Source organism: Phycodurus eques, chromosome 7, assembly GCF_024500275.1.
Source record: "Phycodurus eques isolate BA_2022a chromosome 7, UOR_Pequ_1.1, whole genome shotgun sequence".
Taxonomy (NCBI): Eukaryota; Metazoa; Chordata; class Actinopteri; order Syngnathiformes; family Syngnathidae; genus Phycodurus; species Phycodurus eques.
The window spans coordinates 11,230,546-11,248,684 of record NC_084531.1 but is presented as its reverse complement, the minus strand read 5'-3'; the positions used below and the strand labels follow the sequence as shown (position 1 = coordinate 11,248,684).

Genomic DNA, 18,139 nt, shown 5'->3' with positions numbered 1-18,139 from the left:
AAAACCTCCCCTTATCACCTCAGACAACAGTAAATCTATCTCTCGACCAACTGACCGTATTTTCTCAGTGTGCCCTACTCTATTGCCATGCCTCACAGTTGAGTCCTAAATAGACGCCTGTCCTTTTCCCCTCAGGAAAACGTAAGTCAATCTACGTATCGACCAACAGACTATTTTCTTAACTTGTGTCACCTACACTGGACATCTCTGTGGGTGAGTCGTCCATCTGAACAAATAAACGCCTCTCCCCAAATAGATACGTTCCCTTTCCCCCTCAGGACAAAAGTAAAAGAATATATCTCTTGACCGCCTGACTGTATTTTCTCAACTAGTGTCCCCTACTCTAGAGGCATGTCGAGCAGGTGAGTCATCCACTTGAAAAAAATAAATTTCTCTCCCTAAATACAAGCGTAAACTTTCCCTTATGAAAAAGTAAGGAAATCTAACTATCAACCGGCTGACTGTATTTTCTCAGCTTGTGTCCCCTACTCTGGACACTGTCTCTTGCAGGGGAGTCGTACATCTGAACAAATAAACGCCTCCCCCCCCAAATAGATATGTTCCCCTTCTACTCATGAACAAAGTAAAATAGTAAGAGTAAAAATAAATCAGTGGCTCGTCCGCCAAACTCTATTTACTCAAATAGTGTACCGAACTCTATACACTGTGTCTCACAGATGAGTTTTCCACTTGAGAAAAAAAAACAACAAAAACAGGCACCTTTCCCTGAATAGACTCTTCCCTTTTGTACTCAGGGAAAAAAACAATAGTAATTGAAATGATCACAGGTCATAGACACAATTGCTCACACACAAACAGAGTTGAATGCTGAGCCAATTTGAACTCTGTCACTCACCAAAACAGCAGCACCTAGTGATGCACATAAGCAGTATTTTAGATTAATTAAATTGACTCACTGAACAACTTCTCTAAGCAGTATTAAAGATTAGTTTACATTTTGTATGACGTCTTCTTTTCTGGTGATTCACGTTGCTATGCTGTGGTAGTTCTACTCTGTCTGCCTCATTTCCTGCTGTTTCTCTGCATTTCTTCTTAGTCATCCTTTTTATCATTCTTTCTATCTTCATATCGTTCTATCAGACCTTATTTGAAATTAATGATGTGGGAATGACCGCGTTTATGGAAACCCGATGTGATTGATGGATAGATGGATGGATTTTTTTGGAGGAAATGGTAAGGGGTGGTGGGGGTGTGTTAGACAGTATGTAATTTTAGAGATGGTATAGATTTACACTGTGATGCTGCTGGCTGCATTAGCAACTGAAGTCTGTCGATAAGCCTTCCCCTCTCTTCATGCGTGCGCACACACACACACACACACACACACACACAGTTGTCAGTAATGGGGACCAGAGTTGGTTGAGGTGCTGAGATCGGAGACTGTTTGTATTCTCTTGATCTTTTGATTTCCACTGCTGCAAATTTGAAATATGCCAAAATTGCATCTATTATTTACTGCCAATTTGCCTTTCCCTCCCCCAACTTTCCACACACGCAAACACATTTCCCGCCTGCCATGCCATTCTGCCACTTCCACTGTCTTCATTGTACTATTATTAATTACTATTGTTATTATTATTATTATTAATTATAAGCTTTCCATAGTGTCAACCAGACTCATACAAATAGACAAAAAAGCTGAATCTTGTACCCTTTCGAGCAACTTAATGCAATCAAGACCATCTTATCTTTTTACAACTATACAGGTCGTGACCTATTTCATTAGTTGGCTTGAAAAAAATGACTCAAATAGTTGACAATGCATTTGTGTGACAGAACTAGCTAAATAGTTTATAATTTTAAAAATATTGCACTTGGATAGTGTTTTGAATTTGTGAATTTAGTTGATGCATATGTACATTTCAAAACTTCAGCCACGATTAACATGACCTATAACCTGTAGAACCCAATTGGAAAAAAAATAAGTTTCAAGAGAGGATATGGCAGCGTTCAGAAATAACCAGTCACAATTGAAACTCATTTTAAATGGGAGTCGGTCCACACCTGCCACTGTTTAAAGTGCCTCTGATGAACCCCAAACAAAGTTCAGATGTTCTAGTTTGCGTTTCCTGACTGGATAATGTCCTTCGTGTCATTTTGTATTGGGATGGGCATATTAATAATCAAAACTAAGAATGAATTGATGTAATTGATTAGTGATTAATTGCGTCCTGAAGCATTTGAGCCAAAATGGGAGTGCACTACTTGTGTGCACCCAGCAGATGCTCCTTAATTGCCTCTCAACTAGCTTGCAATCGAAAGAGAAGCAACATGGTGCCAGCTATGGTTGCGCTAGATCCGAATAGCCACATTAATCTGCATGGTGCTCAATGGAATACTTAATTGAAAAGTCGATAATTTTTGTTTGTGTGTATGTGAGAACTTCAAGTTTGGAAATATGCTCTTGTGTTGCAGAGATGCTGAGAGCATGAAAGCAGGATTGGAACATCTGGTAAGTTCTATTTGATAACATGCACACACACACACACACTTTAACATCGACTTTGTGAAATAAGTTGCCAAATGATAGACTGAGAGAGCAGCGCAACAGAAAATTATGACAATTAGAGTAATCGTACCATTCAAATTGTCTTCACGTTCCTTGAAACACACACACATGGTCTTCACACATCGATAATCATGAGAGCCCATTGGAAACTCTCCTGGGACAAAACCTGAAAATTTAATGTCCATTTCTAGGCTTTCTCTCTTTCTTGCTTTAATATGAGGTCACAGTGCCACGCAACAAAGTGAAAAGGTTCTCACTCCTCTTTTTGGGTGAGAAAGAACCAAGGTTTTCCTTTTGGCCTCTTATTCTACCAGATGAATTATAGACGGGGGTCAGCGAGGGTCCTGGTTCTCTACGGATGTCGCACGCCCTGGCCCCACTGCATACTAAATTGTACACGCACACCTACACACACACACCCACACTGCACTACGCAAATGACCCTGAATATGCCACAGTGATGTTTGACCTCCACATTCAAACCGTTTTCTAACTCTGCAATGCAGCCACCATCTGATGTGATGAATTGAACAGTGGCTTGTTGTGTCTTCACTTTTTGCTGCAGATGGTCATACATGTGTGTTCGTATGTGATATTCATCATATTTCTGACTTTATCAAGAAGTGATTTGGGTGGAGAAAATTACATACTTTATGATCCCTGAGTGCATGAAACAAGTTACCCGTGCAAGCATTTTGACGACTGCTGTGCAGTGCAATGCAATGCAACCTCATTGGTACTAATGATTAACCAATGCATTGTTGAGGCATCAGTTCTTAAAACCCAGACAACATGATATATTTTGTGGTTAATATCCATCCTTGGATTTAGACCTGGAGTGGACTTACTTTCTTGGTACTGAAACGTACTGTGTGTATCACATTATTAAGTGATGACCAGAATCCCTCTATCAAGTATAATGTTGATAATTCTAATTGAATCTCAAACGATAAGATGGTTGGACATCCAAAGCAAGTTACATAGAGAAGATCTGAACAAGTTGATGGGGATATAGATAGATGCAATAATGCGGCGCTCCTTAAAAAGGTAATGTGAATAATTCAAGAGCGTGTTACGTGGATTAACAATATTAATCATTTTGTGCATAGCAATAGAAAGTGAATCTTCAGCGCATAAGAGGCACTCATCTTAAATTAGTATAATAAAACAGCTATAACTGAAAAACCTATATTTGCAGTGACTGAAGAATCGTTCACAGTATGTACAGTATGTACAGTATACAGTTAAGTCACTCAATTTTGTTTGACATGATTGGGACAGTCTGCCACACAGTTTTCAGATTTTTGGTTTAAATGTAATTTCTGACCTTCTAGTGTAGAGTTTGCATGTTCCCACCGTGGTTGCGTAGGTTTTTTATTCGGGCACTCTGGCGACCTCCCACATTCTAAAACATGCATGTTTTGTTTAGGTTTCTGATTTATTATACCATGTGTGATCCCTCAAGGGAAAATTTAATTTACACTCTGCTGTATGTAGGAAAGTAGGAATTCCTTAACTGGATATGAGTTATGTACTCTATAAAATAGAATTTTCAAACTCAAAAACTAAAATGCAGTTCAGTCAGCCAGTGTTCTTTTATTATACAAAATCAACCTAACTACTGCATGTGTACACCTAGCTTGTGTGTTTTAATTTCAATGTATGCAACAATATACAGTAAAATTGATAAGTGGAACACCTGTACAGTACTGTACACTCGTGGCGATGCACGAGTGTGCGGATTGTTGAAGGGTGTGCGTGGCTTAGTAAATTTGGGAAAGGCTGATCTGAATACCCGACTGGTTAGAGCGTCAGCCTCACCGGTCTGAGGACCGGGGTTCAATCCCCGGCCCCGCCTGTGTGGAGTTTGCATGTTCTCCTCGTGCCTGCGTGGGTTTTCTTCAGGCACTCTGATTTCCTCCCACATGCCAAAAACATGCATTAATTGGAGACTCTAAATTGCCCGTAGGTTAGACTGTGGGTGCGAATGGTTGTTTGTTTGTTTGTGCCCTGCGATTGGCTGGCAACCAGTTCAGGGTGTACCCCGCCTCCTGCCCAATGATAGCTGGGATAGGCTCCAGCACGCCCGCGACCCTAGTGAGGAGAAGCGGTTCAGAAAATGGATGGTTGTTCTGAATACAATATTAAAGCATGGGTTTCTTTTGTTTTGTTTTGTAACTAAGACCTCATGCCCTTTATATGTCTGACAGGTGTCTTCAAAGAGTGAGCAGTGTTACTTTTAATTTTATTGTAAAGTGGGTAACAGTGGGTCTCTTTATAATTGGATGACAGTTTGGAATGTTACTGCAATAGCAAATTGATGAGGTGATCAGACAGACAGACAAAGAGACAGGTAGGTAGATTTATTAATCCCGTAACGGAATTGAGACAAGCAGTAATTAATTGAGACATTGCGTCTGTTAGACCATGTCCATCAAAAGTCATTATCTTTGTCAAGATAGAATCTTTATCATTTTGTGTACATTTCCAATAAGTGTAGTTAGATTTTTAGCAAATATATTAAAGATTTGTGCAGCAGCATCCTATTCAACATCACTTTTTGCAGGCGTTGGGTTTTATACGCTCGAGTATATTTTTAACATTGCGTTGCATTTGAACATTTACCCACACACAGTGATAAAAGCACACATGCATTCATTTATCATCATACATTTTGTGCAAAACGTCTCGAGGAATTCAACCCCCGCAACTGTGGCGACGTTTTTGAATTTATGGGTGTGTTTATACTTATAGGGAGATTGCACCCCGGCACTCACCTGCCTGAGGAGCTCAGTGCTCTTGATTACGACTGGGGACTGGGAACAGTAAATAATGGAGCATGTTTTCCCCCCTGAGGAAGACTTGTAGAAGTGTTCAAAATGTAGTTCCCTCTCAGTCGCTCACATAAACATCCCAACAGATTTCCAAACAGTCATTTATGACTCTTTGTTGATGTACTGCTCGCCAGATGAGTGTGTCAACCCAACTAAGCCTGAGACATATTATTCTTTTAGATCCCTGTCTTGAAACTGTTGGAGTAAAACCATCACTCTTTTATTAATCAATCTGTTTTGTTTGGAGCGTTCTTCTTAATAACAGCTTTATTTTAGGAAGTGTTCAAATTGTTCATAGATTTGAAGCCTGTCCAAAATGTTCCCCCCTCCTCGATTATTCATGTGTCCGTTTCTGTAATGATAAATAATTAAAACAATGTCACAAAAAAGTGAAGACAATAGTACAGGGTCTCAATAAGCAGTGAGTTGTTGAAGCTATTGTTTTAGTAGCGTTTTAGCATTGAAGGTTTAAGAGAAGTTAATCACTGTATAATAACACAAAATACCGTATTTTCTCGTGTATAATGCGCACCCCCCAAAAAAAAAAACATTGTCAAGTGTCTGTAGTGTGCATTATACATAGGTAGAGGGGGAAAATGAAAAAGATTTCACATTGTATAAATGTATGCCTCCATCTAGAGGTTATGAAAAAGCTGTACACTTTCATTACAATGTCACCGCCACCTAAAGGTTATGAAAAAGATGTAGCCTACACTTTCATTCCAATATGACAGGAGTACGTATGACTGCATATCCTGTATGTACAGTTGTGGTCATAAGTTTGCATACCGTGTTTTCACGACCATAAGGCGCACCGTATTAAAAGGCGCAGTCTCAGTTACGTGGTCTATTTCTGTATTTAACACATACATAAGGCGCACCGTATTATTGGGAGCAGGCATGGTAAAACGTACGCTAGCTGTTCTTTGCTAATTAATCTATTGCTCGAGTTGGTCTTCCAACTCGGGCCACCTCGCCTTGTTTCCGCGTTTTGTTTGTCTTCTTTTTCTGCGGAAACTCAGCTTCGTCGTCTTGACTTGGCGAAGCTCGTTTTCCTGCATCCTCCACTTGCAAACCGTGGATTCGTTGATCTTATAGCTTGCAGTTTAAACTGTGCTTCGTAAGCGTGTCTCTTCGTAGATGCCATTTCAGGGGGTCTTTAGCCAAACCGATGGTGTTTTGCACATTGCACACTATATACCTACTGGGGGCATGGCTTTAGCGTCCTCCTTCACGCACCCTTCCTCCTTTACGTCCACATGCTGTCCTCAGCCACATCCGCTTTTCCTCTGTATAAGCAGGGTGTCGGCAGGAAATGCTCCCAGTCAGTCAAGCGGTCAACTAAAAGTAAAAAAACAAAAAAACAAATGAGTCAAGCGGAGCGCTCATCACACAACATTTATAGATGTTGGAACTCGGTGCACACACAAGGTGCGCCGCATTATAAGGCACCCCGTCCATTTTGGAGAAAATTTAAGACTTTTAAATGCGCCTTATGGTCGTGAAAATATGTTACTCTGACAGAATTTGTGACACATTTTTATTTATTTATTTTTTAAAAAATGACTGGACAACAACCATCATTCATTTCTTTATGGTTATGTTTTGTTTAATGAGATTGCGTTTCTGAAATGCTTGACAGTTTAATTTGAATCCCATTAAAATAAAATTGTTTCGCCCAGCCCTTCATGTTTTCTTTAAAGAATTGTACCCATCTTACAAATTCTGCCTGGGTAATCAAACATATGCGCACAACTGTGTGTTTTCTCATTTACTAAATAAAAGTAAGGCTATGAATTTCAAAATAAGAGCAAGTAAATAAAGTATTACATGTTCAAATAAAGTGTTTAACTTCAGAATAATTATTTGAAAAAAATACCTCATGTTTTGATCATATGGGTAGAAGCAAAATCATGTATTGTAAAAATGCATTATACATAGGTAGAAGGGTTTTCCAGAATTTTGAGGTCAACTTTGGGGGTGCGCATTATATATGGGTGTGCATTATACACGAGAAATTACGGTAATTAAAAACTACTTCAACTTTGTAGACACGAGACACATAATGGAGAGTAAAAATGTGACTGCTGTTTGTTGGCAGGCCCGTTTTTTCATGCTTGTCATAATGATTTCACCAGCATGCTATTTACATTCATATTGGTCAAATTACGTTAGTCAAAGTATGTTTGCAATTGATTATTTAATTGATAGCATTGTCGGGTGTTTTTGTAGTCTACTATAATGTGAAAAAGTCGAAGTCGATTAATCAATGACACCATTGATGTTTTCTCAGCACAGTCGAGCAGTCCCCAACCTTTTTTGGTCGATGGACAGATTTCACATGAAAAATTATTTAGAGGGACAGGAATATACAAATAAAATCAAATGATTAAAAATACAGCTCACCATTACGCTGAATGTAGTTGGCGTAATTAGTGGGTACCCTGTTCATGTTTCTCTTCATCAAACCGGCCGGTGTCATCCTGTATTCCATGGCATAGCATTTTGTTAGATTGGACATTGTTGCCATGCTTCCAAAAATTAAGCATTCCTCTCCTTCACTGTTTCCATTTTACTTGTGTTTGTATTGTATTTGAGGATAGACTTCCATGTTTTGCAAGTGATCTTGTCTCATTTTTTTTGTAAAATCTTTCCACACTTGTTTCATCGTACGGCCGTATTCCGTACTGTTAACGATATAGTGTCGGAAAGTGACACAAGTGTGATGTTTGTGCGGGTTGTGATATGAATAAATAGTTATTACACAGTTGTTGCTTGTGCGTTATTGGACAGAACATTTTGGCAACGAAGATGGAGCTTCACATCGTACCGCTGCCTTTGTTCCTCGTCGCCAGTCCCACGGTCCTGCTGGTATAAATATTTTAAGACTAGATGCTCGATGATAAGCTTGCATGGAAAAGGATGACACACCGTGGCGACTCCTAACGGGACACGCTGAAAGGAAACAAAGAAGTGGAATTGGAATCGGAATTGCTGAAGTTAGCGAAGTTAACTGCTATTCCCCTCCCTTAACCATCTTATTTTTGTACTCACAGATGTATAAAGACTGTGTCGCCTTGTTTCATTGCTCCACAGAGCAGCAGACGGGACGATTTGAAAGTCATCTACAAATTGGCCCATTGGAAATTGAGTAGTAAAGTCGACTAATCGGTTCAACCCCTATTGCACTGTTCATATTGTAAAAACAAAACACACACTTGAGTTAATCACTAAACCTGTTTCCTTGGACTTATCTCCTTACCACTTGACTGCTTCGTAAGGCTTCTTTGAATAAATTATTTGATTGGCTGGGTTGTGTTAAGTAGGCAGAGATACTGTGAACATGATTGTTCTTTGCATTACCATAAATACTACACAGGTTAAAATGAAAGCGTTCATCTAAATAATCGAATAGGCCGACCGGAGACTGTAGCAGACTGCTTGTGTTTGTCATATGGGTTTATCTAAAAAGATTGCCTTGACATTACAGTTACTGTAACTAGGCGCTATACTAATTCAATGTATTCCTCTGAAAATAGTCAATTGTTCTTGCCATTAGATGGGTAATTCCGATTTGTATTTGTTGTAGTGTGTGTTTTGTTCTCGTATCTCAGCAGACCGCGCGAATGTGAGAGAACAAAGAGTAAAAGAGTGAAGATAATTGCTCCCAGTGCATAACGTTTTAGCTGTGTGCTTTTATACAGAAGCAGTGAGGCGATAGCCCTTGAGTGTGACTCCAATGTTGCTTTGCTCGACTCAGAAGAATGTGAAAGGAGCCATAGTGAATGAGGCAGCCCCGCAGCTGCTAATCAGTCCATGCGGTTTATAGAATGAAGCGGAAGAAAAATCATGCCGCTTTATCAATACGCTACAACACAACCTTGTCGTGATCGCAGGTTAACTTTGGAGCTCTGCTTCAACATTTTTCCAGGCACACTGCCAGGGGACATATAAAGAAGAAGAGTAAGGAAAAACAGTGGAGGTAGTGGGTCTGGGATATAGAAGGCTTCTTGGTAGGAAGAAAGCATTCTGAGAGACACCACAGACCGCCTTCAAGGTTTAAACATTTTATACCTGCAAAACCGATACATTAAAAACTCCAGTAGGCTAGCTGAAATGGGAACAAAATATGATACAATCCTACACAAGAACAATTATAACAGTCTGCTGTTTTTTTTTTTTTTTTTTTATAAATCACAGCATGGATTTTCACTGAAACACCCTTGGAAGAAGTTGTCTATCAAAAACTGTCGATCTGAGGTTGCACAGAGACAAATACTGTATGAAAATAACCCCCATCTAAGAGGTAAATATTAATAAAATAAATTCTCTGTACTGTATAAAATTAAACATAACAGTAATTTCTTTTTCAGTTTAATTGTAACTGTTTTTGAGTTTTGTTACAAAGCTGCCAAAGTAATATTCTCTAGCTTAAATACTGGAGAAAATATTGCCCCAAGGAGCCTCGAGTACATTAGCTTCACATTTATTTTCTTGGATTTTTATCAGCTCATTTTTGTAGTGTGTCCATAACCCTAACGATGAACCAGTGACCCTATGACTTACTTATTCTTGAAACTTCATTCGTTATCGCACAGAAATACACCGGTGGTCACACCTTTTCAAACACCCCAATTTTTCCAGCTCTTTTTAAATTGAAATTTCCATCCATCAATCCATTTTCTGAGCCGCTTCTCCTCACTAGGGTCGCGGGCGTGCTGGAGCCTATCCCAGCTATCATCGGGCAGGAGGCGGGGTACACCCTGAACTGGTTGCCAGCCAATCGCAGTAAATTGAAATTTATGCAGTTTAATTTCTCATTTTACTCTGAAATGAAAGCAAGGGGAAAAAATTCAAGTTACAAAATAAATCATTGAATCAATCTACAAACACAAATGTATTCTAAACCTTTGACTCATTAAAGTCGCCACCTTGGGCAGAGAGAAAAACTGATCACACTTGTGGCATTATTTCTAAAATGAAAGTCAAATATTCTTCAGAAAGTTATTCCCAACTCTGTTGTGGAAGTTCCCATAACTGTGTGTTGCTTTCACTCTTTTGTTGTGTTTATAGTTAGTCTGGAGACTTTGCCTTTTTAGCATAGTTTTGCACATTATTTTTCAGTTTTAAGTAACTGCCTAGTTTGTTCAACCTCTGGAAGTTCACCACTTATCTAAGTTTGTACCATTTCAACCTATTCATTGGATTTGAACTACTTGACTTTCATTTTAAAAAATAAAAAAATTGAAAAAATAGGCATGTTCTAAAATGTTTGACTGCTTTTGAAGTACAGTCTCCATATTTTAGACAAAAGAGTGAAAGCAGCACAGCCTACAAGTACAAATAGTTTTATTTTATTTGTAAAATGAGAAATTGAACTGCATAAATTTTACTTTAAAATAAACAGGAAAAATGGGGGTGTTCTAAAACTTTTGACCGGTAGTGTGTGCCAAATATTAATAATACTGAACTGTGGAAAGTGAGAAAAAGATATTCATTAGCCTATAGCCCAAGTTATACATTATAGCCCAAGTTATACATTTTAAAATTAAAAAAAACACCACAAATTAAACAAACAAGAAGAGTAAAGGTGCCTCGATTGAAGCATTGTGAATGACTGCGAATCAACACAGACATAAAGACAAAAAACTACATTTTTAGCAAGTGCATTGGTATTTTTTATTGATATTGATTGAGACAGTAAGTTAACGACTAAGGCAATTATACAGTTAGGCTAACATAATGTAAAAGTTTTTAGTACCGTTTGTAACAGAACACACTCGCTGCTTTTTAAGTTTTGATGTACGGTATTCTACAAAAAGTTGGTGTCAGGACACAGGCTCGCCGTACATCTCACACCTTGTTGACTTGAGCCGTGCTTGATGACGTCCCTCGATGAGTTGAAGAGTTTACGGAGACTGCTAGCCTGGTTGTCCTAATGACAGACAGTGACGGGCAGCTGCAGAAGATGCGGACTCAGTGAGGGAATCCAACCTGTCAACACACTATGGGTGACCCAGAGTGCAAGAAGTTGGGGAGAGTTCAGGGCTTTGGAAAAAAAATAAAAATAAAATAAAATAAAAACATGATCATCACATGTGATACTTTTTTTTAATTTTTATTTTGGTTTCCTTCTCTATAAATATAATTCCAGAGTATAAAAAGGTGAAGGCAGTTCTAGTGAGATAACAGAAATTGGAGGGGGATGAAGCAGCTGGCTGTTGATAATCAGCAAACAGATTTCCGTGTTTATTACACTAATGATTGCATGATATTTGATGTGGCATTGGGGGTGTAGAGCGGGAGGTGGCGGCAGGGGGTTTCTCATCTGGATGTCACCGCTAAATGGAGTAATTTGATTGACACTCCCCCACCCCCCGATTTTGGGTAGGCCTGCATGTAATTGCATGTCATTCAAGGTGCGACACACACCCAAGACTTCTTTCTCATTTGCTAATACGCACCCACGACTACCTTCATGTTCATCATCTTTATTGTTACCCCCACAGAAAACTCCCTAAACAAAAGAACAACTACATTAATTTTCAAATGATGACATTACCTTAGGTCCGGCTGTGTCATATATCAATAAGTGTTGAGAACTACTCCCTTACTGTACGTGCTTCATCTTAATGCTATCGCTGGATGTCAAGGGCATGGAGGAAATTAAATCAGAAAGTGCAGATAGACCAAAGAAGATATTATCTCTGGATGATTGCAGTTTTGATAGGTATTCCCGTGAATTTCATTTCTCTGGATGGAGAGGAGATGAGTTAGCTCGCAGATTTGCTCATTTTTCTTCTACATGATTTATGTGAGTTGAGGGTAAAACCCTCCCCCCTCCTTTATCCAGACCACATACATGCATGTGCACACACTCCTTTGAGTTGCATCTTGTTTGTAGCACTTTACAAGCGCATATATTTGTACTTTTCCTGTATCTGTGTGTGAGTAAACTGCAGTATGTTGCCGTTGTATGATACCACGCGAGTTGGTGTGTGTGTGTGTGTGTTGAGAGCGATCAGAGGGGGGAACCGTTCCTGGGGAGACGGACGGGAGAGTGTCATTACTCAGACTTGTTTACATTCTAAATATGTAATGAAATCTTGTTGGTAATAATGACGGGAATAAAAGTTTGGGAAATTGTAAAAGTAGTGAAGTTTGAGAAATGAGCCCCGGCCCGTGAAATAGCATTTGGAGGCAGGAAACGACATTATTATGCACTGCTTCTGCCTGCCTGAGACATGAAGATGAACTGCTGGTGGGCCATAAAATGCTGTTAGCTCAGGCCTGAAGTATGGCACATTGTAAAAGAGCCCTGATGCCATATTGACAATGTATATAAAAGTATAGCCATACACAACATTATTTTTCATATACGATGAGCTCCGAAACAGCAGTTTGCCCCTCCCAATACATACACTGATAGGCAGATTCCCCCCCCTATAAAATATCTAAATAAACATATTGCCATGGAACCCATCTCTGCCCTGATCTTATAGACCTTGATATTAAAAACAGAAATATTACATTTTCTCAGAGACAGTTTTCTCCTGTCCTCTTTTGGTGGTCGCATCTATCTGTTTTTCAGAGGCAGAGGAAGATGAGGCAGAGGAAGGCCATGCTATATTATGCTATATAATGAGATGACTATTGAGTATCAGTTCCACTATAGAGTGAGGTCCTTCCATTTCCGTGAAAGTGTGAAGGAGTAGCGCCGAAAAGATGAAGTTAAGTGATGATGTTGGAGTGAATGAGGAACGCAATGTAAAAACGCCAATGACGTTCAACTCGAGCCACGGGTAGCGCTAATGTCGCTCACGGCACATTGCTTAGTTGTATATTGGTAAATAAATAATTGTGCATTCTTCCTTTAAAAAGTTGATGCCCCAGTCCTGTTAATACCAACATTACCACTCCATTTCAATTATTCATGCATGACTCAGGGCCTGAGCTCTTGACATGCACAGAGGAGGAGGAAGTCCGCTCGGCTCGTGCTCGCTGACCTCACCACAGTGTTGACGGACATACTTTGCTGAGCCTAAGTGCCCTGCGTCTGTCCCATTAGTCAAAAATAAACACAAGCCATTAGCCAAATAAATAAGCCTCACTTGGCTGGGTAAAAACAATGCTACGTTGTCCATAACGAGGCACGGCACGCAGGAAACGTCATCTATTTATTATGGAGAGCTGCTCCGAGAGGCTATTATTGTTATTATTAGGCCCGAGGCTGACCAGACAAAGCAAAGCATGCTGGGTCAGCAGATGGCCAAAGGCGGCAAAGAGAAGACTCAGAGAAGCAGAGCTGGAGTCAGTCAACTGTCTTCCTAAAACATTTGTGAGGACCTCTGCCAAGGCCGATCACTGCACTATTTTTTTTATTTGTATTTTTTTAAGATTGACTTGGTCTTGAAAAAAAAAAAAAAAGTTAAACTCCGTCAAACTTACATGAAGTTTGATGGAGTTTAACTTATTTTTACATTTGTGTGAAATTTAGGAATATTATAAAGTGAGCTGGGTGTGGCACATCTGCAACATGATTCATTATCCAAACGCTTGTCATTAAAGTCTGTCTTTTTAATTTTTCTCAATGAATAAAGTATGTATCTGTCCAGCCATCCGTTACTGTTCAGAATTGTTCATTTACATTTGTATGACTGTTAAGATGGTTAACTGTTTAAAATGTGCCTGTAGTATAGTTCGTATGACAGACCTGTATCGGGTGTCATAGTATCGGAGCGTTTTTCTGATTACGAGTATAGATGTACAGTACAGTATTGGTACTGGTGCATCCCTAATGCCAATGTTTTTGGGGAGTCTGACCGCAAACACCTTGAGACCACCAACGGGCTGCTTGCATAAGAGGAGGTATCCAACACAAGGACTGGGACCATTTGGTCTAAGACAGCGCAGAATTATATTTTAGATTTGAAAATATTTCATTATTTTGTTATCGTCAGTTTTATTTTATCCTTATCGTGTTTTATGTTATGTACGCCACTTTGTTACAGCTGAGTGTATCCAGTGAAGCCAGAGTCAGAATAAGCGGTTCAGAGAATGGATGGAGTATTGTTAATAGTATTGTAAGCCACGAACATTATGCAGTTTGAACAATAACACTGGTCTTAAATATAGGGAAAATACATTAACTTTAATAATGATTTAATTAAAATGTACTACACATAAAAGTATAATACAAACAAAAAAATGTTACAGATTACATGCGATGTATTTAACTTTGTTAAATACAACTGAACTGTAGTTAGGAAGTGATTCTTTCGCAAAATCTGAGGGAGCCTTCGTCCCACTAGTGGTATCCATACCACACTTTGAGAATCACTGGATGAGATTAGTACGAGTTCCTGCTTAATCCTGTGATTTTTTATTTTTTTTTGTACATTTCCCATATTAAAAACTATGCTGCATCATACAATACCCATGACATGCAAGAGATTGTTCCACAACTTTTACTCTCCACTTTGTCGCTAACAATATATTTCTCAGCTTCCATTTCTGACTTCATTTTTTGTGTTGTTCCCCCCCCAACTTGTCACGTCTGCTATATTTCAACCTAGACACCACGCATCTCGTGTTTGTTTGTGGTCTAATTGAGGAGGACGTTACTTTAGCTGCCTCTCTCATTCTGTCTTTCTCTCTCACATCGACATCTGCCTCTGGGGAGCTCAATTAACGCCTCTTTATTGTTTACTAATTAATTACCCACAGAGGAGGAGGGCGCACACGTCTGAATTAAAGAGAAAAAAAAGTGTCGGACTGACAACACCGTAATGCCACCTGCATCCCGGCTTCATTATGTTTGTTAGTTGTTGTACAACCCCATTTCAAATGAAGTTGGGATGTTGTGTTAAACAAATAAAAACAGAATACAATGATTTGCAAATCATGTTCAACCTATATTTAATTTAATACACTACAAAGACTCGATATTTAATGTTCAAACTGATAAACTTTATTGTTTTTCGCAAATAATCATTAACTTAGAATTTTATGACTGCAACACGTTCCAAAAAAGCTGGGACAGGTGGCAAAAAAGACTGAGAAAGTTGAGGAATGCTCATCAAACACCTGTTTGGAACATCCCACAGGTGAACAGGCTAATTGGGAACAGGTGGGTGGCATGAATGGGTATAAAAGGAGCTTCCCTGAATTGCTCAGTCATTCACAAGCAAAGATGGGGCGAGGTTCACCTCTCTGTGAACAAGTGCGTGAGAAAATAGTTGAACAGTTTAAGGACAATGTTCCTCAACGTACAATTGCAAGGAATTTAGGGATTTCATCATCTACGGTACGTAATCTCATCGAAAAGTTCAGAGAATCTGGAGAAATCACTGCATGTAAGCGTCAAGGCCGAATAGCAACATTGAATGCCCGTGACATTCGGTACCTCAGGCGGCACTGCATCAAAAACCGACATCAATGTGTAAAGGCTATCACCACATTGGCTCAAGAACATTTCAGAAAACCAATGCCAGTAAATACAGTTCGGCGCTACATCCGTAATTGCAACTTGAAACTCTACTATGCAAAGCAAAAGCCATTTATCAACAACACCCAGAAATGCAACCGGCTTCTCTGGGCCCGAGCTCATCTAAGATGGACTGATGAAAAGTGGAAAAATGTTATGTGGTCCGACGAGTCCACATTTCAAATTGTTTTTGGAAATTGTGCACGTCGTGTCCTCCGGGCCAAAGAGGAAAAGAACCATCTCGACTGTTATTGACGCAAAGTTCAAAAGCCAGCATCTGTGATGGTATGGGGCTGTGTTCGTGTCAATGGCATGGGTAACTTACACATCTGTGAAGGTACCATTAATGCTGAAAGGTACATACAGGTTTTGGAGGAACATGTGCTGCCATCCATGCCATCGTCTTTTTCATGAATGCCCCTGCTTATTTCAGCAAGACAATGCCAAACCACATTCTGCATGTGTTACAACAGCGTGGCTTTGTAGTAAAAGAGTGCGGGTACTATACTGGCCTGCCTGCAGTCCAGACCTGTCTCCCATTGAAAATGTGTGGCGCATTATGAAGCGTAAAATACCGGACTGTTGAACAGCTGAAGCTGTACATCAAGCAAGAATGGGAAAGAATTCCACCTACAAAGCTTCAACAATTAGTGTCCTCAGTTCCCAAACGTTTATTGAATGTTAAAAGAAAAGGTGAGGTAACACAGTGGTAAACATGAACGTGTTGCAGGCATGAAATTCTAATTTAATGATTATTTGCTAAAAACGATAGTTTATCAGTTTGAACATTAAATATCTTGTCTTTGTAGTGTATTCAATTCAATGTAGGTTGAGCATGATTTGCAGATCATTGTATTCTGTTTTTATTTGTTTAAAACAACGTCCCAAATTCATTGGAATTGGGTTTGTACTTCATAGTACCTTTTACTGTACGTGTTACGGGGAATTTGATAGTAAGGGTCTCGTTTTTCCTCCATTTCGTACTTTAGGCAAGAAAACCACGCTCTTGCCCCGATTTTCCTCTTCCATGCACCACTGAATGGTATTCATTATAGTAGAATATTGGTATAATAACTAAACAAGTTGGAAGTGAAAACAAAATCCATTAATTATGTGGAAAGATCTTGCATTTGTTTATTACAATTGTCTTGATGGAAAAAAGTCCAGTTCTGACCCGTTTTCATCAACCACTGATAAAAAAAATAAAATATGTGTATTTTACAGTAATACAAAAAAAGAATCTTCCATTTGAATTTTCCAAATTAAGGTCTTAACTATCCTCATAAGTGACACTTAATTCTAAATATGCCATCCTGTTTTCTTAAAAATGCCACACTCCCACAGCATTTGAGAGCAATAACTTGATTGTTCATGATTTGGAGGCCTCTTTTTACATACGGTACATCTATAAGGTGATTTTATTTATTTATTTTAATTTTTCAATTCAAATTTGGCAAGGTTGTTAACAGCACATTTTTGTGGTGTGTCCAATTTAGAAGACATTTCCGCTTTACAGGGACTTAAATCATTTGTCGATTTGTGTTTAAATTAAGGTTGCCGTAGTACAAGCTGTTGTAGTCACTTTAAAAATGTTTCATGCTTTACTAATTTAATAGCTTTACTAATTCAATATCAAACATGAAAGCAAAAATTCTTATAATATTGCGATATAATATTAGTCCATGTGCTTGTGAATGAGAGGATTTATATTGGATCAAATTGGCCTTTAAATAATTAAGACCTTATTTAGACTTCCTTAAACCTGCAGCTAGGTAAAAAGGGTGCAAAAGTATTTATTAGCATTTGATGAAACATTACAGTGGTATTTTATTTATTTTTATTTGAATCCAATGGTCTGTTACCAACCAAATCTGGCAAGATCCTTGCAATGGGGTCCTGCGCCTTGAGGCCAGAGTATGGGCGTGCCAATTTAATTACGCAGGAGGCTATTATAAAATTATGAAGTTATTGAAAAAAGAAAACGATGTACAAGATCCCAACCTTCAACCTTATCATGGGTCTTATTTTTGGCAGATAAAGATGCAGATAAAGATGCTCGTATAAAAGCAGAAAAAAATACTTCCAGCAGAAAATAGATTGAATTGTGCCATCATGCTGAGATGTTTGTGTGTGTGAGTGTGTGTGTGTGTGTGTGTGTGTGTGTGTGTGTGTGTGTGGTTGAAGAATTCAAGCCTTCCTTTTCCCAGGCATAATAGTGATTGGTAATTTCAGCTGTCGAGCAGCACCCTTCAACGTGGAGTATGATGCGCAATGTCACCTGCTACAGGG

At 39.0% G+C, this 18,139-nt stretch overlaps 1 protein-coding gene across 2 annotated transcripts in view; it reads left to right on the top strand.

The window, feature by feature from the left end:
- The window catches only part of rsrc1 (arginine/serine-rich coiled-coil 1), a 215,096-nt gene that overhangs the window by 81,398 nt on the left and 115,559 nt on the right, over positions 1-18,139 (top strand). For both annotated transcript variants that reach the window (XM_061681559.1, XM_061681558.1), the window contains one exon: positions 2,437-2,473. In XM_061681559.1, coding sequence (XP_061537543.1) covers positions 2,437-2,473 — 37 coding nt within the window. The remainder of the gene's footprint in view (positions 1-2,436; positions 2,474-18,139) is intronic.